The 25,256-nt window shown below is 37.2% G+C and overlaps 1 protein-coding gene across 2 annotated transcripts in view; it reads left to right on the top strand.

Annotated features, from left to right (window-relative positions):
* The window catches only part of LOC102499676 (O-acetyl-ADP-ribose deacetylase MACROD2-like), a 223,519-nt gene that overhangs the window by 84,195 nt on the left and 114,068 nt on the right, over window positions 1-25,256 (top strand). The window contains exons 4-5 of one of the 2 annotated variants that reach the window (XM_014585984.1): window positions 2,000-2,062; window positions 6,870-6,938. In XM_014585984.1, the coding sequence (XP_014441470.1) occupies window positions 2,000-2,062; window positions 6,870-6,938 (132 nt within the window). Of the gene's footprint in view, window positions 1-1,999; window positions 2,111-6,869; window positions 6,939-25,256 lie in introns of both variants that reach the window. The other variant, XM_006143653.1, reaches the window with a different exon arrangement.

The following is a 25,256-nucleotide window of genomic DNA, read 5'->3' as shown; positions in this document are numbered from 1 at the left end:
TCCCTTCTCTTTCTTTCTTCGTAAGAAAGCTCTTTATCCTCACTCTGTAAGGGACATGGTAACCAAACTAATTTTAAAGGCTGCCTTTTGCCTGCAGACTTCAGGCCTATTGTGAAATGCATTATAAGCTCTGTCTGTCAGGGGAAATGTAAAAGCTGGCAGATCTCTCCTGCTTGATTCTGTCCATTTGGTGGGAAGATGGGGGAAGTATTGGCTAAGTTTTTGGCATATGATCCTCCAACCACTTGGCCTTGTTAAAGAAGCAGGAAGAGCATGGTGACTATTTCCTCCCTAGAGCAAAAGCCAACACCATCACCTGAATGGAAAACCTGAACAGAAAGCATGTCAGATCATTGAAAGCCATTGTGAATATGCTGCTTAGAACATTGGATTTAAGTGCATCCAGATCCACCCAAGGTTCTCATATTAAGAGTTATACTATGACCCACATGGCAAGTGGCACAGGGCTGAGCAAACAAGGGCTTTTGTGCATATTTTCTATTTATTGGCTACATCCTCTCCAACTTCAGAGTGTTACATTTTTATTTTCTTCTGGTCATTTTTTTTTATAAAATTTTTCCTTTTCAGGTCAAATCTAAATGTTTTCTCATCTGAAACTCTCTTTAGTAGAATATCTTTCAGAGCTGCTTTATGATGAAATGTTTCCCCACAGCTTGAGGTTCTTATTTTAGCTTTACTAGTGAGGCCTCCTCTGGGGACGATCCCCCATTCTCTTCCCTGTGCATTAATAGCTGGTGGTAGTAGCAGATGGTGGGTCAAAGCACTCAAGCAAAACAGGGTTAAGTGATTTGGGTCTGCTTGTGGGTCAGGAATTTTAAAAAGGCTCAGCTGTATGATTCTTCTGTGCCTCATGGAATGGGCTGAGGTTATCACTTAGCTGCATTAGGCTGGCAGCTGGGTTGACTGGAATGTGTAAAAATGCTTCACTCACAAGTCTGGCCCCATGGTGATCCTCCACATGGTACCTCTCTCTCTCTATGAGTCTCTCTCTATTTAGTAAACTACCCAGAGCTGCTTTACAGTGATAGCTGGCTTCTCAGAGGGAGAAAACAGAAGCTTTAAGTGTTCTCAGGCTCATTTGGAAATCCAGAATAGCACTTCCACTGCCTTCCATTGGTCTAAACAATTCACAAAGCCAGTCTATCTTCAAAGAGAAGGGACATAGACTCTGTTTCTTGAGAGACAGAATTTGCAACCATCTCTTACATAAGGCCATAAACAAAAACTATATATATTTTTTATTTTATCCCTGTGTCCCTATTTAAATTTAAAATCTTCATTTGCTTCATTTTTCAAACAAAAAGTGATTAGGAGACCCTTCCAACAATGAGTTATAAAATTAAGCCTTTATTTATCTTTGAAGAGTTTATTTTTTCTACGCACAAACCCAAAGATATACTACATATTTTAAGACAAAAGATTTTAGATAGTTGCTAGTATACAGCCTCTGTTATACTTACCAAGTTATCTGTTTTTAGAGTTATATACCATGGCATAAGCTTAAACAACACTATCACTTTAAGACTAAATATTTCATAGCTTCTCTATGTTAGATTGTCCTATACAAGTTAAATTAAAATAGATTTTTTTTGCAACATATATAATACAGGAAAATAAAGGGCATAGAAACATAACAGGCCAAGCTTCTTTATCCAATGTGTGATTGGAATTGAAATTTGTATTGCATTTTGGGAAAGGCCAAGCAAGGAGAGAAACGTTACTGGGACTGCTGAGTGAATTTTGTTTACTGCAGTTCAACATTTCATCTAGCAAATCATGTGAGCTGGGACGGGTATAAATGCACCTATTTATGTAGGTAATTTTTCTGTTTCATGCCTCTGATTCATCTCTCGGCCTTGCTTTATGGGGAGTCATGCCACATTGGTTACAATTAATTTCAGTGCTGCATATTAGCCATAAAAAGATCATTCATAAATTGACTTGATGTATTTTTTTTCCTCTGTGGTTTTCTTGAAAGATGAGAATGGTCCAGAGGAAAAGCAAAGTGCGGAAGAAATGGATGGGCAGAGCCAAGAAGCAGGTGGGCTCAGATTTCTTTTGAGGAGTCTCCTAGGCCTCATCCACAGAGGTGAACAATAACTTTACTCAATGCTATTGTCTGAAAATGCCTATACCTTTTCACTAGATTACCTCCAGAGTTCATTTAGGTCTCCCTCAGGAAGCTAACAGCTTCTTTAACTAGGAGTTAACTGTGCTTCCAAATAGAATGGAAAATTCTCATGTGTCCTTCACCGATTCCATTTTCCTTCTGTGTGATAACAGGTTGCTCTAAGAGGGATAGTCGGAAGTTGGCATGCCAAGTCAAAGGGTTTGACTGACTTAGGTCAGGCCAAAATTTTTACATTTAGTTTGAGGGAAAAACCAGACACTGTTGGAAGGAAATGAGAAAAAGGCTTTCTCTTCCAGATGACTAGAACATTCTTTACTGCTTTGCATTACATTTTGAATAACCAGGCATCTTACTACTACCTGTATGTTGTAGGAGATGGTGCCCTGGGCCCTCTTTCCCCCTGGTTACAGCACACACAGCTAGAATTGAGAGCTAGAACCTTTCTGACATCACCTCTGTTTGCTGAAGGACAAGATATGGCAATGGAATAGCCACAGATTCTAGACTGTGGATTATAAATTGAACATTTTAAAATAAAATAGCACTTAAGACTCAAAAGAGATTGAAATCACCTTTGATTTATCATCTCTTCCTACCCATTTTTGTACTTGAGCACGCTCTTCTTTAAAAGAGTAATAGAAACAGTCATGCAGTTATTGATATAACCACCAAAATAAAAATATCCTTCTTCCTTCTCATTTCCAAGTCATGCTCCCAGTTCTAATGAGCCCCATGGAGAGGAATTTTTGAAATAGTAGGCTCTGTCTAATGTGTGCCAGGCACGTCCTAGGCCATATGCTGAACTCTTGGAATTAAACTAGGTAGTGAGATAAGTTTTCCACTGAAAACTTCCTACATTAACCTTGCAGTTTTTGCTAGGGAGTTGGAAGCTTTTATTATTAACCTGAAAGATGGAATTGAAGAAGGCCAATCAGAGAAAGCACTGAAGCAAGGCAGCAAGGACCTTGTGTACCTGTTACTGGGTCAGCCACTGTTTACTGTAATGTGGCCCATGCAATGAAAGGGATTTGTGACACAGCAAACTGTTGTCGTCCGCCTCCACCCCCAAACCACACATCATTATGCTCGATAGAAGATGATTCTTATGTGAGAAGCTGTCACTGTTTTTATTGTTTAGAGCTGACAAGAATTAGTCAACTTCTGCGGTCAGCTGGACCCTTTTGCTGGCTGCTGAGGTTGCATGGATTTTATTCACTCACTGCTTCATCCCAAACTCTTTATTGACATACATTTTTTCCCAACTATGTACATACATACGTACACACACACACACACACATACACATTTGCCTATGTTTTATTTATCCTTCCTTTTTCCTATAATCAGTAGATCATAGGTCATTTCTTTTTTGATTTGGGGTCACCTTGCCTGAGAGCAGAGAGTGGTAGCCGGTAAGCTTTCTTCTTCACCTCTTAAATCTGACAGCATTACCTACACAAGATCTCTCAATGTGAAGAGTCTAAAATGCATCCCTGAGTGGCTCCTTTTACTCCTTCAAGTGAGCCTGCTGGTCAGGATTCATTGATAATCTCGGCAGGTTTCAGCATGCATTGTTACATTCACTCTGCTCATTTTATAGCCCACTTAATCAGAATGCAGTGAAATGAGAGATGTGGTTCTGGTCATTAAAACCCTTTTGACCAGTTGTTATTTTTTTCTAAAATAAAAATTTTAATCACTATTCAATATATTTCTAGTTTCAATTTTGATTATATAACTACAGGCCTGTTCCAGCATGAAAAAAGTACAACCACAAACAACAGAATTCAGCTCTCTTGTCTATTGTCATGATCAAATCAAATCAAACTAGCAGATCATATTCAGCAAAAAAAAATTATTTGACAAAACATATTAAGGGTTTACTGTGTACCAGGCACTGTTGTGGGCACTGGGAATATGACAAAAATAAATAAGGGCAGCAAACCAATTTTCTTGAAACTTATATTCTACTGAGAGGATCTAAACAATAAAATAAAATCGATAAAAATATCAATACTAATAAATCTCTTGCAGAGATATAAGGTAACATGGAAGGAATACCCAGAAGGCTAGTTTTCATTGGCTGAATTTGGAGAGGATTCTCTGAGGAGAAGATAATTTAAATGAGATCTGAAAGGTGACACGGCGAAAGAGCATTCTAAATGGAGGGTATAGATAATAAAAATGCCTCCAGGCTAGTTTGGGTCTAGCACATTGGAGAAAGAAGGCTGGTATAATGGGACTGCGGTAGACAGAGAATGTCATGATATTTGCTAAGAGATCATAGGACCACATCATGTCTAGCTGTATAAAATCAATATTATAAAAGCTACAAAGAGAAGTCAATGGAAAATTTTAAGTGTCAGAGAGACATGGTCTATGGTATTTTTTTAGAGAAAGAGATTTTTGCTATAAGGCATGTGCACTAGCCAGAGAGACAGAAAGTGAGAAATCCCCCCATCAAGGGACATGGCCATGCTGCAATCCCTTCTCCTCCAGTCTCCTCTCAGGATTTTGGGCACACATGCATATGTGCCTGGAATCAGTTTTAGGCTCCCAGGTCTGAGACACGAACTGTAGTCAATTACATCGGGGGTCAGTGATGTAACCATTACACTATCTGCTGGTCTCTGTGTTTTAATAAGCTTTCTTTGTGAGTGAAAAATGGGTCAAAAGAGACAGAGTGAGGCCAGTTAGAAGGCAACTGCAGGAAAGCAATGATGGTTTCTGTAAATAGTGACAAAACAGATTGATGAGTGTTACATTCTAGAGACAGAGACAATAGGACGTGACAGATAGAAAGAATCATAGACGAAAAAGAAGGAATCCAAGATAAGTGCTGAATTTTTAGCTTCAGTAACAACATGGATGATGGTGTCACTGAAACATGGGAGACCAGATACAGGCAGTTTTTGCTAGAGATTTAAAAGTTCAGCTTTGGCTGTAGTAAATTTGGAGGACACTGAGACAGCTATGTGTCCTCCATGGCTCAAGAAGCCAGTTAGAGATATAAGTCCAGATTTCCAGGAAGAAGTGTGGACTCCCAGTACAGGGTAAAAGTCACTGGCCTATAAATGATAGTTAAAACCATAGGCTGGATGGGATTTACTAGGGAGAATGTGAAGAAGGACATTGAAGGAGCCTGGGATGCCATAACATCTACATCAGTGGCAACAGGAGAAAGGGCAGCCAACAGAAAGTATCTGAGGGGGACCAGTAGTTAGCACAATGGCTATGACACTGGACTCCCATGTAGTTGACTGCTGTTTGAGTCTTGGACCCGGTGGCTTAAAACTCACGCTGGGCATGTGTGTGTTCATGCCCAAGATCCTGAGAGGAGAATGGAGGAGAAGGGATTGTGGCATGGCCATCCCCCCTGGGGGGTGATTTCTCACTTTCTGTCTCTCTGTCTCTCTCGGTCTGTCTGGCGAGTGCACATGCCCTATGGCAAAAACCTCTCCAAAAAAAAAAAAAAAAAAAGTGTCTGAGGAATAAAGACTGTGAAGTGCTACTGAGAAGTCAAGTAAGATGAGACAAGAGAAGTGATCATTGGATTTGTCAAATGAGATCATGGGCACCTTTGATGGAGAAGCCAATTAGAATGAGTTACTGAGAGCAGGTGAAGTAAGGAAGTGGATGATAATAACACTAACTGTTCTTAGGCAGTTTTGCCTTGAAGGGAAGTGGAAAAACAGGAAGGCGTGATATCTAGGAAAGAAAGGTGTGATATTCTAACAGAAGAAAGTGATTCATCATCACCAATTATCCCCCTACTAAAAATTTAATTCTCTGTTTAGAATTAGAAACATAACCTAAAAGTAATAGTCATAGACATTATGGACAAAAAATATGCTAGAAATATGTGATTTGTCTCTAAATATATGTTATCAAGCATATGTGAGGTATCTTCACAACCCTTTTGCTGCATGGTAATATATATTTTTTCCTTTTCCAGTGAAAAGATATTAATTATTCCAAATGAATTTGATAATCATCCATGTCTTAAATGTACTATTTTGATTGTAGTTGGCCAATTCTCTATTATCTTGGAGGCTAAACATGAGTAGAGTCACAAAAGTGGTACCAATGTTACTGAGAAGAAAGATAAATTCTGATGAGGTTAATTGGTGCTGTGAGGGAGACAGGGACCCCTAAGTCTTAGCCCTCATTCTGTGCTTGGGTGACATGAAATCTCCAAATGGTTTCTGTGCCTTCCTCTGCATGATCCTCTTCTCTTGGGCCTCTGCACTGACAGCCATCAGAGCTGCTCCCTGCCGTGTGACAGCCTGGCATAATGGAGCGGAAAAGCTATGCTAAGAAAAACCAAACTTAAAACACAAAAGTGCTTTGTAGAAACCTTCCAGGTTATACTAGCTTTGCAACCTGTTGCAGAGACAAATAATGTATCATTTTCAGAGAGGTACAGAAGACGCAAAATGCCAGAGTATACTACTACTGACAGATAGTATTCTTTACCAAAAATATCAATAGTTTGTAACCCTCTGATCACCATCTTAACTGAAGGTTTCTGTTTAATTCATTATAGAAGAGAGCCACAAACCACTAGCCTCTTCAGAACACAGAGAGGGTATTACAGCAGGAAACTTGTTTCCACTTTCTTTGGTGGGATGGGGAGAGGTATGTGGTTGGCCAGAAAGCCACAGCTTGACAAGATTAGCTCTGAGACAGTGTTGCTTTTTTTTTTTTTTCTCTGTAGATGGTCTCAACACCACCACTGTGTCCAGTCCAACTTCAGAAGAGGCAGTTGAAGTCTGTAAAGATGAAGGTATGAGGCTACTTTACTAGTTCTAAAAATGACATACTCTTAAAAAGGCTACTATTGGGAACTGTTTGTATGAGAAGATGAAGCAGTTAGTAAATCTGATTCTCTATTTCCAAAACAATCAAATATCCCACCCGCTCTGTTTTATCTCCTATCTGGCCTTTTCAGAATTTATATATACATTCACATTTGTCTCTCTGGAAAAAATAAGTGTTTGGGAAATCAGAGAATGATGATAGAAATTATGTTTAAAGAAGATGTTTATTTGAAACACCAGAGTTAGCTGGTTCTGCTGTTTACAGCTACTCATCGGGAGTAAGTTCAAAGAAATGGCATTGGAGGACCACCTACCAGAAAGCTTCGTTATCCAAGAAAGAACTGCTTGAAATACTTCCTTACGAATTAATCTTTGGCAAGCATATCATTCTCTATTCTGTGGACTGTAATTATGAGAAAATGTAATTGACCAAAGTGTCCCCAGAAAAACAACAAAGTAAATGAAAACATAACTTTTCTTTTGATTTATTTGTTTGTTTATTTGGAGAGGTTTTTGCTATAGAGCTCAAGAGATTTTTGCTATAAGGCACATGTGCTTGCCAGAGAGACAGAAAGTGAGAAATCACTTCCCAGGGGGATGACCACACTGCAGGCCCTTCTCTTCTATTCTCTTCTTGGGATTTTGGGCAAGCACTCACATGTGCTCAGTTTTAAGCCACTGGGTCAAGGACTTGAACCACAGTTGACTATGTGGGAGTCTAGCAATGTAAACATTACTCCATCCACTGGTCCCAAGAAAATAAAACTTTTCTAGAAGAAAATTTGTGGGAAAAGGAGCAGGGATATTGATGTGGGGGTGCTAGGGTTATGAAAAAAATCATCTAAAGGAAATGAAGTAGTTCTATCTTTTCTTTCCCGTGATTAACTAGCAAGTTCCCACACAGAAAGGTAATATCATTTCATAACTGTTGTTAGTAACTATTAAAAACTGTCTGTGAGTGCAAGACTAGGTTGCTGTATTTTTACAAATGGATGTCTTATAAATCATGCAATTTGCTTGGAACTTTAAGATAAATATGTTTCATATATTTCCTGAGTTCAGCATGATATGCACATAGGTCCAATATTTAGCATTGATAATTGCTACTCTTCGAATCAGTGTTTATAAAATCAAAATATCCAGAAATTTAATCATCTACTATGTACATTATTAATTAATTTCATGTTTGGTTATTTTTCTAAAGAAGTGGTCTGTGTAGTGAGGGTCGTTGCTTAGTGTGAACTGTAGGACCATGTGATTGAAGCTTAAATCCTGTCTCTGACGTTTGCAATTTACATGACCCTTGACAAGTAATTTAAGTAATAAACAAGAAATTAAAAAGTGCTGAACGAGTCATGTCCAGTAATGAACTTTCTGCTTTGGTTTTCTTCTCTGTAGAAGGAGGACAATAATGATAGCATCTACCTCACAGAATACAGCAATACCTGTGAGTTGCTTAGACTGTTTACCTGACACGAATGTAAACAGGACTTCCCAGAAGACAGGATGAGATGGAGACGAAACAGTACACCTTTAGCAGGGTAAACTTTTAGGAGCAACATCTGTAACAGAAAAGGAATAGAAGCAAAGTTAGGTAGAGGGAGAAGGTGAGCTGTGATGCCTTCCCAGAGGTCTGAAGAAGAAAGAGGGTTAACTCTGAAGAAGGCATAATTCTTCTGAGATAGCCACAGCTGGGATGCTAGCCAGTCCATTAAAACTCCCATTGAGAAATCATTTGACACTGGTTACCCTGACAAGGGGGTATGGCCTTGGGTGAGACAATTGTATTCTAATGAGATAGTCCTGGAAGTGGTCTTTTTCTTGTTCACAGCCATGTTTCAAATGAATCTCTTGACATATCTCTTCATTCTATTTAGATATTGTTCTGATATCCCTGGTTTTAAAACCATTTGGTACATCAAAAATGTAACTGATGTTTGACACCTACATAGGTCTTAATAAGAAACACTAGGTCATCTTAGAGAAATAAACCTTATTAAGCCCAAGTGAAAAGACAGAAAGTGGTGTTCATCTTAAGCAAAAAATTTGACATTCCAATCATTTAGCTTGTTATAAAATCTTGAAGTGTCATGAAGTCAAATAGCAGGGTTTAAAAAACAAGAAAGAGATCTTCTCATGTGGAATGCTTTAAGCTGAGTCTTCCTGTTGAGTGGTTTAGTTTGGAGATACCGCATCTTTGCAAAAACACACTGTGATGTTTCTAGAAATTTCAGGATGTACCACTATTAGTTACTCATGCCAGGATCAATTTTTGCAGTACTTTTAGTTTTTTTAAATATTTTTTTCACACAGAATTTTTAATTGTGGTAACTCTATCATGCGGTTCTGTCTATATCACAACTACAGTTCGCTCATAAGACTAAATGTGAAGTGCTATAGACTTTATTGAAGAAAATGAACATCCAGTAACCTTCTTACTTGAGGAAAACAAATGTTTTAAAAATCCATGTTGTTATGTAATTTAATTAAAAATAAAACATATAGGATATGTTTTCTGCCTTCTGAAACAGCACGTACAGAAGATCACTTTTTTATGACTTATCAGTTTAAAACTTAGATCAAATGTCTAATGCTTATGGCACTGTCATCTTGACTGACAGATGCATAGCTTATAATGAAAAAAAAATTAAAAATCTTTTTTTTTAAATTGAAATCCACCAAGACTGACGTCAAGTTAAAGTTAAAGGCAATCATAGGTCGTGAGAATTCATTTCAAACATTCTCATTATTAGCTTCCATACTAATTTCTTTCCTCCGTGACATCAGGGCTATTTCAGTGCTCTACAGTTGTAAGATCATTTACAAAAATGCTTATTACACTCTCAATTTAAGTAGCAGAACACTTTTGCTGTCCAAAGGTCCTGAAAGAGCCCTTGTTCTCTTGACTTTATCTTCAGATTTGATCCTGACTGCGAATCTTCTTGAGCTTTGGAATCATCAATATTATGAACTGGCTTTTGTTTCTTTTTCTTTCATTTTTCCAATATAACTCCCAAGGAGTTCGGAATTCATTTAGTTATTTCCAGTTTTATTGGTTGACTGACTTTACATTTATTATAACTTTAATTTTCATAGAATACAGTGTCTTTAGGGTACAAGGATTGAAAACAAGGAAGCAAGAAATTTAGATAGCTAATGTCAGTTTGTGGGAATTTTTTATATTATTATTAAAATGGTTAAGTGAAAATTGAAGAATTTTAGGAGAAAGTCTTATAACAAGCCAGGGTGTCTTCCACGTCAGCAATTTTGTTCAAATATTCTAGACATGTTTTGTGCAGGAACCCGAGAACTGTGCTTCTTGCCACTTAACCCACGTAGCTGCTAACTGTGCAAGCTGCTGACAGAAGAGGGTATGACTTGCCTATGGATCAAGAGATTGTGTTATCCACACTGAAGACAACTGTTCCCAATGAGTCATTACAGTGGTCAAGGAGGCAGGAGTTGAGCTGGGATGATGAGATATGAGGAAGAACACTGATGAATAATTCAGTGTTCAGGGGGAATGCCAAGGATGTGGCAACCAGGATTAAATCGAAATTAATTCCCATGGTACAGCTGGCCTAGAAAAACATTTATGAGTTGATAGGAGAGTTAAGGTTATTTGTAAGTTAGGTCCTATGCTTATCTACTAAAGAATTCTTCCTCTACTGATATAAATTACTAATTTAATGGTGGTTTCCACTTTAAAATCCTTAAAAAATAAATTCAAAAGTACACATTAGTTAACAAATATATAAGCAATCTGATGAGGGAGACATATATACATGGGAGTGAAATTCGTAGGAATCTCAAGTATTCTGGATGAAACATCTGTAAAGCTGTGGCTTTTATTAAGAAATAGTCAATCTGTAAAGAGAACTCTCTGTTCTAGTTGTCTCAACACTACTCATAGCTCTTCCTCACCTACTGTCAAAGTCTAAGAAACCTTTGTTGGAAACATTTTTTTTTTTTTTAAGTAAGTACTGTTTAAACACATCACGGTTCTCCTATCTTATTATTTAATCAGCACCTAATTTGAATTTGAAGGTCAACTAGACCAAATCACATGCTCATTAATATTAAAAGCAAAATCAATTAATACTCAGGTGCACACCCTAGCTTGTATTCATTTTGAACTCTGTGTAAGTCACTTCATTGCGATTTGTTATTTATGAAGTGGGATGTCACCTGACAAAGGATTTCTTAACACTTGCTCTAATTTTAGACCTTCGAAGACCAAAATTTTGATAGGAAAAAGGGGAAATATAGAGGAAGATTCAACCTTGCCAAGAAGAGCAAAAGAGAAAAGACAAGGTTACATACAAAGAAGCAGATTCAGGAGTGTACCAAAGAGGAACATCCATGCTTTCAACCATAGAGCACCATAAACCTAAGCCAGTTGTATTGGCTCAAAATTGCTCTGTGCTTTCATTCAGTCCTTGCTTAAATTGTTGAAAAGAAACAAAACATTGTACCACCCATGAAATTCTCCTCACTAGTCTAATGATAGATTTTTCTCAGGACTTTCCCTATTCTTGATGTCCACCATCCCCCAGTGAATATCCTAGCGTCTCACAGCAGGGCAAAGCTGTCCTTTGTCCTGAGTGTGTTTTGCCAGAGTATCTGCATACACATTAGCACCCCGAGTTATCACTTTTAGATTGTCAGAGTCTTAAGTGTGCAATGAAAGTGGCTGCCCTCTGGTAGTTCAGTGTAGGAGAAAGAATCAAATATATGAAGTGTCTCCTGTATTTAATGTGTTATGTTTATGTAGGATATATCCATCATTTCTCCAAAGGGTAACCTGAGACTCTTATAATATACCTATATTGAGCTCATATCTCTTAAAAAATAGCATTTATTCTACTTTTAATTTAATAATTTACTTTCCTGCTTATAAGAATAATCCATATGTATTTTAAAACACAGAAAATATAAAAAATAAAAGCATACAATTACCTTCCCTTTAAGGATTAAATTGCCAACAAAATATAAAGTTTTTATTTTGTTGTTTTATTTAATAGTGTACCATGAATATTTTTCCATGTCTTTAAATATTCCTCAAAGGCACGATTTTTATTGGAGGCATAATCTTTTGTCAACTGGTTGTCCCACAATTTACATAGCCAGTGCCCTGCTAGTGTCAGATTAGTCATTTACCATTTTTTCTCCATTATAAATAATAGGAAAATGCAGTTCCTGCATTTTAGATAAATATTTCTGTGTATCTATGATCAGGTCCTCAGGATAAATTTCTTTGTGGCTGGTTTACTAGGGAAAAGGTTAAAACTATTGCTTACATAAATTTTCTTAGTGTAAAAGTAATGTGTGTTTATGAAGTGAAAAAAATAAGAAAAAAGAACAAATAAAAAATATCACCTGTAATGTTAATCCTCCAAAATAAGCATATATAATACACTGATATACATAAACTTCCAATATTTTTCTAGGCAGTCATGTACACAAAAATATTTTAGGATATTCTGTAATGCATATCAATTTGAAACTCTCTTTCAAATATGCCAATAAAGTGTAAAACTTTTTTCTATGTCTTTTGATAGTCTTAATGGTCTAACATTTCATTGTGAATTCTGATAAAATAATGTTCATATACTTACCGCACTATGTCCTCCACCAACTAGAAAGCCTTAACCACTTTGTGGTAATATTCATAGTCTTTCTGTTTCATTAGACCCTATATGTGAACACACCCAACTTTCTGTGAACATATAAGTACATAGAATATATGATTTTAATGTAATTTTCTTTTCTTATTTATTTACTTCTCACTTTAAAATTATTCAGAGAGTAAAACACATTAAGCATCTAGTCTCTGGTTCCAATTTCCTGAGTCTAGTTCTAATTCTCCCCTGACATAGCTGTATCATCTTTGGTAAATTGCTTCTTCTCTCTGCACTTCCGTTTCCTCACATGTAAAATAAAAGTAGCAGTAGCGCTGATCTCACAGAACACTGAGCATTAAAGTGAGTCCACTGAAGGTTAGATGGTAATACAGCAATAAAATGGGAAGCTCTGAGAGGCTGACCCGTATGAGAAGTTTCCAGGTTCACATCCAAAAACTTCCTTGTATATGCTGGGTACACTTGTGTCCATGGTCCAGGACTGGCTGAGGCTAGGCTTGGGTCATTCATTGTGTCCCGACCCTGCTGAGGACCGTCTCTGCTGTTTTCATTTATGGAAGAAGTAGATAAGTATACTTTAAAAATAAATGAGTCAATTCATTTAAATATTTCAAAATGTTGAAAGTTCAAAATTTTTAGCCATATATATGTTTGTGTGTGCATATATGATTTTATATATATACATACATATATACTACTACTTTATATATTTATACTACTATATATAATATATACACATTACTATAATTAAATCACATTTTTCGAGACCAGCAGGTGGTGAAGTGGTTAAGGCACTGAACTCTTATGTAGTCAACTGTGGTTCGAGTCTCGGACCTGCTGGCTTAAAACTCATGCCCAGTATGTGTGCCTGAGAAGATAATGGAGGAGAAGGAGTTGTGGTCATTCCCCCCTGGGGGGTGATTTCTTGAGTTCTATCTGTCTGACTCTGTCTTTCTGGAAAGCACACATAGCCTATAGCAAAAATCTATCTAAAACAAAAACAAAACTATACACTTTCCTGAATCTTGCTACAGACAGCAAAACTGTTGGTAATCCCTCCAAGTCATTTTGCATAGGCCTAATTCACCCATTTGAAAGCTTGCATGCTATTCTATTGTTTGGAGGTAAGATAATTATTCAACCATTCTATGATAAGCATGCACTTTCTTTCTACTTTATTGCCATACAAACAATGCTGCAATTGACATCCTTGCTCATATATCTTTATAAGCTGGTATTTTATTTGTAATGGGAAAGTTTCCAAGAACAGGAGTTCTGCTTTAAGGAGTATGTGTTTTTAATAGATATTGCCAAATTGCATTCCCAAACTCTCTAGAGCAATTTCTATTCCCATCAGAAATTATTTTTGTTTTATTTTTTGCTAGTTCAATGAGCATAAAGTAATATCTAATTATTATTTTTATTATTATTATTATTCATTTTATTGGGGGAGAGGGAGAGACATAGTGAGTATCCTCAGTGGGGTGTGGTCACACCATAATCCCTTTTCCTCCATTTTACCCTTCTATCAGAATTTTGGCATCACGTTATAATCCCTTTTCCTCGACTTAGTCCTCCTATCTGAATTTTGTGCATGCACATACATATGCCCATCATGTTTTCAAGCTGCTAGGACCAGGATTTGGACTATGGTCAGCTGTAGGATCTACTTCCCCATGCACAGGCTTAACTGTTATACTATGGGGCTATCTCTTATTATTACTTTTAAAAGATCGGTATTATTGTCGCAGTTTCACAAGTCATTGAGGATCAGAAAATTACCTCCAAGGTACCAGCAGTTGGTGTGATAGCTATGTCACTGGATTCCCATGTAGTCGACCGTGGTTTGAGTCCTGGACCCAATGACTTAAACTCACACCAGGCACATGTGCAGGCGTGCCCAAGATCCTGAGAGGAGAATGGAGGAGAAGGGATTGTGGTACAGGCCATCCTCCTGTCCCCCACCCCCGAAGGTGATTTCTCACTTCCTGTCTCTCTGTCTCTGTCTGTCTTTCCTGCTAGCGCATGGGCCCGATAACAAAAACCTCTCAAAAAAAAAAAAAAAAAGAAAAGAAAGAAAATGATCTCCGAGTAACTGGACTTGAAAAGTAGAACCAGAATTTGTCTTAATCCAAAACTCATGCTTTTTGTTTCCACCGCACTGTTTGTCACATCATGCACTTGGAGTAAGGGACATTCCTACCCTAAGGGGAGGAAGAATGCAGGTAGATTCAGAGGTAAGATAATTATTCAACCATTCTATGATAAGCATGGAATGCTGAGACCTCTGCAAGATGAGCCGGGCAGTGAAACTGAGGCTACAGAGAGGGCAGTTTGGAGCCAGCTGCCTGTCCACATCACACTGTTGACCCTAATCTGGGTTTACAATGAAGTGAATACAGAGAAACTTTTGATCATGTTTTCCACGATGAAAGCCCAGACTCTTCTCTCTAATAGCCTTAGTTTTCCCATGCTTTTGTGTCCTCTGTAGCCCAGCTCACTTAGATTTCCCAGATGCTGCTGGCCTAAAGCATTGTGCCATCATTCAGTCATATCCATTCTGTTCTTCATGCACAAAATGGACATGACAAAGTCCTAACCATTTCTCAAGGCCCAGTTGTAATATCTTCCCTTACATCAATTCTTTGCTCCATTCTTCCCTTTTATCCACCTATCTAACCACCCTCCTTCTCTCTCCCCTTTCCTTCTTTTCCCTCATCCTTCTTTCCATCACAAATTATCTGAGCAAACATTTCAATGACTGAAATTATAATAAATAATGCAGGGGATGAAGTGGCAGCATGCACATTTTCATCTTTCTTGATTTTTTTTCCTTCCTCATTACAGTGCCCCCCATACAGTGGTAAACTGTCCTGTTTCCGATAGATTTGTTTGTAAAACTTTAAAAAATCTCATGTGCCTTGTATCAAATTAGTTATATATATATGAACTATCTAACCCACTGAAATGTATATTTCTTTTTTATTATTTCTTTTTTATTATTATTCATACATCAAATCACTATACATCATTTAGATTGTGAAGAAATTTCACCCAGTGTGATATACACCTCAGTCCAGCCCAGTTGAGACCACCATACACATCCTCATCAACAGATAATAGACCTTATCTGTGTCCCACAAGTGTCTTACCTCTCCATATTCCCCCCAAATTTCCTACACTCTTCCCCTTTCACAATCTCTATCCACTTTGTCTCTAGTGTCCATTCCATTTTTTAATATTTTTATGTTCTCTAGTCTTTCAGTCTTTACCATAGACTGTGGACAGTTGGTATATATATTAAGTGAAGACATGCAATGCCTCTTTCATAGCTTGACTTGCTTCACTCTGCAACAAATCTTCCGTATTTGTCCACTTTCTATCAAATTCTGTGGTCTTGTTGGTTTTTTATGGCTGAATAGTATTCCATGGAGTATATGTGCCACAATTTTTCAATCCATTCATCTGTTTGTGGAAATATAGATGTGCAAGCACTTTTCTGACTGAGTGCTCTCCTATCCTTTGGGTAGATACCCAGGAGTGAAATTGCTGGATCATATGACAGTTCTATTTGAAGGTCTTTTAGGAACCTCCATATCATTCTCCACAGTGGCTGGACCAGTTTACATTCCCACCAACAGTGTAGGAGTGTCCCCCTTTCACCACATCCTTTCCAGCACTTATCATTATTTGTTTTTTTAATCTTCACCATTCTGACTGGTGTTAGGTGGTATCTCATTGTGGTTTTGATCTGCATCTCCCTTACAATGAGGGATGTTGAGCATTTTTTCATATGTTTTTTTGGCTGTTCATATGTCTTCCTTAGAGAGTTGTTTATTCAGCTCATTTTCCCATCTTTTAATTGGGTTAATCATTTTCTTCTGGGTAAGCTGCTTGAGTTCCCTGTGTATTCTGGTTATCAGTGCTTTATCTAAAGTACAGTTAACAAAAATTCTCTCCCAATCTGAGGGTTGTCAATTTACACTAATTACAATGTCCTTTGCTGTGCAGAAATGCCTTAATCTGATGTAACACCACCTGTCCATTTGAGGGATTATTGCCTGTACTTTGGGGGTCTTGCTTAAAAAGTCTTTGCTTACCCCAATGTCTCCCAGAGTTTCCTCAGTGTTTTCAACCAGTAGTTTTATAGTTTACAGTTTTAGGTTTAGATCTTTCATCCATTTTTGAGTTGATTTTTGTTAATGATGACAGGTAAGGGTTCAAATTCATCTTTCTTCAGGTGGATACCCAGTTTTTCCAACACCATTTGCTAAAGAGGTTTCCCTTTTCCCAATGGATTGACTGGTACCCTTTGTCAAAGATGAGTTGACTATATGTTTGGGGGGTTATTTCTGGAGTCTCTACTCTGTTCCATTGGTCCTCATGTCTATTTTTGTGCTAGTACCATGCTGTTTTGATTATCAAGGTCTGTAATATATTTTGGGATCAGGGAGTAAGATGCCACCTCCTCCAGTCTTCTTGTGCAGGATGGCTTTAGCAAAACGGGGTCTTTTATGATTCCAGACAAATTCTATGATTGTCTTTTCTAGATCTGTGACAAATGTCTCTTGTAATTTTATCAGGATTGCATTGAACATGTAGATTGATTTGGGTAGAATTGCCATTTTTATTGTTTTGATTCTGCCAATCTAGGAACATGCCATGTCCTTCCACTTTTTAGTGTTCTTTTCAATTTCCTTTTTAAGGTTTTCATAGTTTTCCTTGTAGAGGTCTTTGATTTTCTTAGTTAGTTTTATCCCTAAGTATCTTATACTTCTTGTGGCTCTGATAAATGGAATTACATTCTTCAGTTCTGTCTCTGTCTGCTTGTTGAAATGTAGATTTCTTAAGAGTATGTACTCAATCTTACTCATATTCTCGTTCTCCATAAAGCCTAACACAGTGACTTGTACAAAGTATGTCCTCAATATTTGTTTATTTTAATCCAAAGAAATAAAGTTGTGTGTGTCTGGGACCATCAGTTAGCATAATGGCTATGTCGCTGGACTCCCACGTAGTCAACCGCGGTTCAAGTCCCAGACCCAGTGGCTTAAACTCATGCCAGGCACATGTGCATGCGTGCCCAAGATCCTGAGAGGAGAATGGAAGAGAAGGGATTGCGGCATGGCCATCCCCCCTGGGGGGTAATTTCTCGTTTTCTGTCTCTCTGTCTCTGTCTGTCTGGTGAGTGCACACGCCCTATAGCAAAAACCTCTCAAAAAAAAAAGTTGTGTGTGTGTGTGTATGTTATGTATATGTGTGTGTGTGTATATATATATGTGTATACATATATATACACATATACATATGTATATACATATATACACACACATATATGTATGTATATATGTATGTGTATGTTTGTCTGACTCTATTAACTTAACAGCTTCTTGGAGAGTTTAATTGAGAGTCCTGCATCAAATTGAAGACTTCACATGACTCTAAAACTATGAACAAGAAATTATCTGAAATTTTCTCCATATCAAGTAGCTAGAGAACTGGAGATAGATACTATCAAAGAGCCACTTAGCATTACATTATCCTAATACTGTGGTCTCTTTCTAAAAATATTTTTTATTATAATGAAGTACGATAGGAAAGGAAATTCCTTTTCAGAATTCTATTTCAAAAGTAAATATTCCCTAAACTATCACACTTCAGAAACACAAACATAAATTCAAGTTAGAGACTTTTCTATTTGTTTACTTTCAGACTTATATATCCTACCCTACACTAGAGTTAAAAAAAAACTTATTTCAAGTGATAAATGTGTGTGTATATATATATATATATATCTATATATATATACATACTTATATATACATACACACACATACATATATGTACATATTATTTGCTATGGCTGAAACTTGTTGTCTCTGCTTAATTTATAATGAAACTTTTCTGATAAGCTTTTCAAATGTTTTGATTATTTATATATGTTTAGAATTGTATTAAATATGCAAAAGTAGTTAAAATCATTTACCCACTGTTTAGTAAAGTCTACTTATCTGCTATTTAATATAGTTTAAAATATTCATTAGAAGGCAAAAAATTGCCTTCCCATTTCACTTTCATGTACATATATTATTTTTCCTTTCTAATTAAGTATAGTTGTAATAATATATTGAGTCATAGAAAAAGTCATGATGTTTTTCTATTTTTTCTATGCTAAAATGCATCTTGACTTTTTTCACAACTCAATATTTGTCAGTTCACCTGTATGATCTCTTATAACATATTTCCAAATGTATAGTGAATGAGGTTTGAAAACAAAATCATCCCAGATAGGACATGGAGATTATTTGAGTTAGCCTGAAATCCCTTTGTCCAACACTTTTCTGAACCTATATTTAGCTCCAACTAGGTCTCAATTTTTATAAGCATCCTTGTGATCATTTTCAAATTTAGTGACCTAGTTTTTTAGTTTCTTGGGCTAAACCATGGAGCTCTTATGAATCTCAATTTATTTTGAATTCATATCCCAACTGCTGTGTGACCTTAGGTAACTTTCTTGTGCCTCAGTTCTCTTATCTGTAAAATGAGAATAATCACAATATGTACACCATGAGATTGTAAAAATTAAATGAGTTCATATATTTAAAGTGCTTAAAACAGTTTATCAAAATAGTAAACTTTCCTTTTTCTTAAGGTTGTGTTGTTTGTTTGTTTTGTTTTGTTTTCATCATCGGGCATGTGTACTTGCTAAAGAGAGAGAGAGACAATGAGAAAGAAAGTGAGAAATCACCCCCTGAGGAGAATTGTCACATTCCAATACCTTTGTTATCCTCTGAGGATTTGGGGCACACATGCACATGTGCCCAGCGTGATTTTCAAGTCACCAGGTTCAGGACTTGAACCATGGTCAGTCCTCTGGGAGTCCATCACCTTAATCACTACATCACCTTAATCACTACATCACCTGCTGGCTCTCAAAATAGTAAACTTTCAAAAGCATTGGCAACATTGTATTTTTATAGTTAACTGTTATTAAGTTTATACACTAGCTTTATAATACTAATTACTTCAGGAAGGACTCACATATCTCATTGACTTGTCACCAAATCAAGAAATGCAATGACATTCTAATGCATGTTAGAGAGGTTTAAATACAATTAATACTCAAAATATTTAATAGTCCCTGACCATTAAGGTAAACATCCTCCAAAACACTATACTTTGTATACCAGTTGAATATTGAAAAGCAACATAGAATAAACCATTCAACAGGAAGCCACACTTCACTGCTGTCTACTCAGCCCCCATTGACCAACAGAGATTTGATACCTGGCTAGCCTGGCTTCAAAACCAGACATATAGCCCAAACAGGATTTGGACAGAAATAACCTTTGTCAGGGCCTACAGCTGGCGTGGTGGTTAAGGGCACTGGACTCCCACATGGCCAAACATGGTTTAAGTCCCAAACCTGGTGTCTTGCTTTCTCACTTTCTCTCTCTCTCTGGTCAAATGAAAAGAAAAAAGAAAAAGAAAGAAAGAAAGGAAAGAAAGGAAGAAAGAAAAAAAGAAAGAAAGAAAGAAGAAAGAAAGAAAGAAAGAAAGAAAGAAAGAAAGAGAAAGTTAGTTTAAAAAGAAAGAATAGCCTTTGTCCCTACATAGATTTTTCTACCTGCTTGTGTTTTTTTTTTTCTTTTATACATAACACTTAGAATGGAAGATCCATACATCCATATTTTAGAATGGTTTTGTGGGCATTATCTAACAAAAGTAATCAGATTTCTCAAAACTAGCATACCTCTGAGAGTGACTGGGGGAGCTATTAGTAACCACATGGTTGGGGTGTTGACAGTGACATAGCTGTAAAGCACATACTCTGTGAGGCTGATCCACATGGGAAAGATCTGAGTTCATGTCTGAGACATCTCTGAGTAAGCCACACATACACATCTTTATGAGGCAGGTCTGACTGAGGCTGGGGCAGAGCTTGGTATCAAGACCCTATTGGGGGTGCTGTCTTTCTGTGACTCTCTCTGTCTCTCTTGTTCTTAGAATAAATAAAACTTTTTAAAAAATAATAATTATCCCAAGACAGTCAAACACACTAGAACTAGAGAAACCCAAGATATATACTCATACAACCTAAAATACAGGAAGTCTTTTCTGTCTACAAATTAAAATTGTAATATATCTCATTCATATTCAAAAATATTTAACTTGACTCCTAAAAGAATACTTAGAGTACAGTTTGGGTTTTTTTTTTTTCTTGATCTTTTTACTTTCTTGTCAATTAGTGTGAAAAATAATACTGGGAATAAATTTTCAGCATAGTCCCAGAAAAGGTGATATATCTAGCCAATGTGGATAAGTGTAGAACATCTGCTAATTAAATGTAGTCTATTTATCTATGAAATGTCTTTTAGACTAGCTCAGTGACTCTCAAACTTAAATGTGCAATAGATTCAAGTATGCATTAACATTTGAATTAACTAAATACTGTCCTTTAAGGATGTTTTAAAGAATTTCCAATCCCAGGAGAAGAATAGAGGAGAATGGATTGCTGTGGCATGGCTAACTCCTCTGGGTGAGGGGGTGATTTCTCACTTTCCCTGTCACTGTCTCTCTCTTTCTCTCTCTCTTTCTCCCCCTCCCTGGTGAGCACACATGTGCTAAAGGGAAAAAATCTCTCTCAAAAAAAAAATTTTCCAGAGTTAATTTGAAGGTATATGTTTTGCCACTAGTGAAGATATGATTCCACTGGAAAACAACAAAAAGAACAGACATCATGAGAATGGTTGATGCAGAATGAAACATGATCTTATTTTGACTGGGCAAAGGCACTAGGTAAAAACAATAGAATTTCATTCACTGTAAATTTATAAGCATCACAGTGAATTTCTTGCTCAAATATTCCCATGTTTAAATTTTTATAGTACTGTTGATGATGTTAATCAGTGTTCCTTGATAAAGGAATCCAGTGGTCAAAATATTCAGAAATTATAAGGTTAAACAGAGTTGTTTCTAAAGTATAGAACTCAGAGCATTTAACATTCTAACATGTATTAAAAATCACAGGAAAGATTGATGTGGCATTTTCTACATGAATGACAAAGTCTAATTTTTTTAATGATTTTTTGTTTGTATGTTTGTTTTTGGTGGAACTTTTTCAAAATCTCACAAAACTCAGTTTGGAAATAAGCTTACATCTCATCCAAAATAATTAACAAACACAGTTTAAAGTTTTAATTTTAAGAAATCATACTCAGTATTATAATATGAAATAAATGGGGCCAGCAGGTGGCATGAAGGTTAAAGCAGCTGGATTCTACATGGCCAGTTCAAGTTCCAGACCCAGCAGCTTGAAAATCACACTGGCCTCAAAATTCTAAGAAGAGACCAGGGGAGAAGGGTCTGCAGCATAGTCATTCCCCATAGGGTGTGATTTCTCACCCTTTCCATCCCCATCTCTTTCTGGTGAGAGCACATGCCCTATAGCAAAAAAAAAAAAAAAAAAAAAAGAGAGAAATAATGATTAAATTACTTTAAATTAAGTTTGTAGTGCTACCATGACATTGAGGAAACATTCTCCTAAGCTTCAGAAAATAATGTAGCCTACTATAGTTTTTGGCAATCTATTTTTAAGAACAGAACTATGTTATCCTGTTTCATCCCTAATGACATTTGTTGCCATGTATTCTCCCTGCCACTGTTCCCAGGAGGTTATATTTATCTAGAGGAAAACAAAAGAATGATGGAGAGAGAGAGAGTGAGAGAGTGTCCCAGAATAACTGCATTCCTGAAGAAGAAAGGAGACCCAGCTATGACAGCACAGGCAATAGGGTGCTGCACTAATGTGCTAGAGCAACCTGGAAGATGAAGGGTTCATATTCTAAGTCACCCTGAAACATGCCCGATGCATGCATCTCTCTCTCGACATAAAAGTAAATAAGATTAAAAAAAATAAATAAATAACTGGCCAGCTAGGGGAAAGACTGAAATTTTGTTTTTTATACATTCAATCACATTATTTAACTTACAAAGTGAACATTTTAATATGTGAACATTTCTCCCCAATCTAGTTGATCAAAATATCTTCAACAGATAACCCCACTAATCTCCCCATCCATCAATGCTCTGTCTCTGCATCCCTCCTCCAAATATTGTTCCCCAGGCCCCACTCCTCCATACACATCACATCTGGCAATCACACCCATCTCTTGTGTTTGTACATCCTTTAGTCAGTCAGTTTCAGTCATAGAATGTGGACACTCGGTATATATTAAGTGGGGACATACAATGTCTCTCCTTCATAGCCTGGCTTGCTTGCTTCACTCAGCAGTAAATCTTCCATATTCTTCCACTTTCTGTCAAAATCCAGGGTTTTGTGGGTTTTTTTTTGTTTGTTTGTTTTTGTTTTTTTGTTTTTTTTTTTTTGTTTTTTGCTGAATAGTATTCCATAGAGTATATGTGCCACAGTTTTTCAATCCATTCATCTGTATGGAGGCATTTGGGTTGATTCCATGTCTTAGCAATCGTGAATAGTGCCTCAATAAACATCAATGTGCAAGCACTTTTCTGACGAAGAATTCTTCTGTCCTTTGGGTAGATATCAAAGAGTGGGATTGTTGGATCATATGGTAGTTCTATTTGTAGATTTTTGAGGAATCTCCAAATAGTTTTCCACAGTGATTGGACTAATTTACATTCCCACCAGCAGTGTAAGAGAGTTCCCCTTTCACCACACCCCCACCAACACTTATCATTTTTTGTGCTTTTTTAATCTTAGTCATTTAATATTAGTCCCTTATCTGATGCATAATTTACAAAAATATTTTCCCATTCTGAGGGCTGTCGATTCACACTAATTACTGTGTCTTTTGCCATGCAGAAACTTCTTAGACTGATGTAATCCCACTTGTCTATTTTGGGGATTATTAACTGTGCTTTAGGGGTCTTATTTAAGAAGTCTTTTCCTACCCCAATATCTCTTAGAGTTTCCCCAATATTTTCTAGGAGCAGTTTTATAGTTTGAGATCTTAGATTTAGATCTTTGATCCACCTTGACTTGATTTTTGTCAAAGGTAAGAGGTAGGGGTTCAGATCCACCTTTCTGCAGGTGGGAATCCAGTTTCTCCAGCACCATTTGCCAAAGAGGTTTCCCTTTACCCACTGGAATGACTGGTACCCTTTAAGACTGAAATGTTTTTAAGTCAGGTACAAAGGCAAGATTGCATAACAGCATTGATGGAATTATTGGAAACTCTGTATTCCTATTATCATTTTGAAATAAGCCCTGATATTTTGGATTAGATGTGTGAAATTAAAGTGGAAAGGCAAACAGGTTATTTTCCTCAGGCAGCAGGGACAGTGACACTAATGTCTTCATGTGTGCATACTCAAACCAAAACACAAGCACATGCAAGCACCTAAACATACATCTTGTTTTGAAAAACAACCCAAATCTGGGAACCAGCAGTTAGCGTAATGTCTATGTCGCTGGACTCCCACATAGTCGATCGTGGTTCGCGTCCTGGACCCGGTGGCTTAAAACTCACGCTGGGCACGTGTGCATGCGTGCCCAAGATCCCGAGAGGAGAATGGAGGAGAAGGTATTGCGGCGTGACCATCCCCCCTGGGGGGTGATTTCTCGCTTTCTGTCTCTATGTCTCTCTCTGTCTGTCTGGCAAGCGCACGTGCCCTATAGCAAAAAAAAAAAAAAAAATCTCTCCAAAAAAAAAACAAAAACAACCCAAATCTGTGGAGGCAATGTTTCTCCCAGGCCGATCTGTGATTTATGGTGTCCCTCTGATCCTTGGAGACTCAAAAAGATCTAAGACCTTTAAGAAGCTTATAAACCCATGACACTGCTTCTGTTCACTTTACCCATCCAAAAATGTTGTCTATTCTAGACACGTAATGAGGCAGAATCGATGACTGAATGTTCACTAGATAACTACACTAAACATGTAATTAGACAAACATTTCTGTCAATCTCTTCTTCAGGGAAGATGGCTAAGGCCTTGAGAACACTCCCAGCACCAAGTACTTGGTGTCTTTGAATCTTTCTTCAGTTTCAAGAAAATAAGCAACCCTCTTTTCTGAGTCCTGCAGTTTCCCCCCTAATGCTTTCCGGAGCTTCCTCCCCACCAGAGTCCTGGTGTAGACAAGTCTGGAGAACTTGGACATACAGCTACTCGATTTATTACCTAACATGGATATTTACCAGGACCAGCAGGAGAAACAGCAGGCCTACACCAGAGCACCTAGCTCCTTAACCTTTCCATACATAAATCGTCTTCTTCTGAACAAAAAGCCCCTCCCAAATTCTTCCCCCAGAGATTTTCCCCAAGATGGAGCTCACAAAGCACATCAGATTCTGCCCCTACTTTCCTCCCATCATATGGACTCTAGAATTTATGCATATAACTTCTCCCATTTCCCATAATGCCTTTCCCCTCCTCCTACCTCATAGGTCTCTTCTTCAAATCGTACTTTCTACTTAGCAATCTGCCTTTTCAATCAAGTTACAAGGCAACCCAGGAATTTGCTTGTGGTTCAGGAGGTAACCACATGCCCTGGATTATCAATTTAGTTCTGACTGCAAAGGTCCTATGCACTAACTGCAAAGATTCTGCTTTAATTAGATTATATAACATGATTTCTGAGAGTATATAATATATATATATA

Source organism: Tupaia chinensis, unplaced genomic scaffold, assembly GCF_000334495.1.
Source record: "Tupaia chinensis unplaced genomic scaffold, TupChi_1.0 Scaffold000101_1, whole genome shotgun sequence".
In the NCBI taxonomy this organism is placed as follows: Eukaryota; Metazoa; Chordata; class Mammalia; order Scandentia; family Tupaiidae; genus Tupaia; species Tupaia belangeri.
This window is presented reverse-complemented; position numbering and strand designations above follow the sequence as displayed.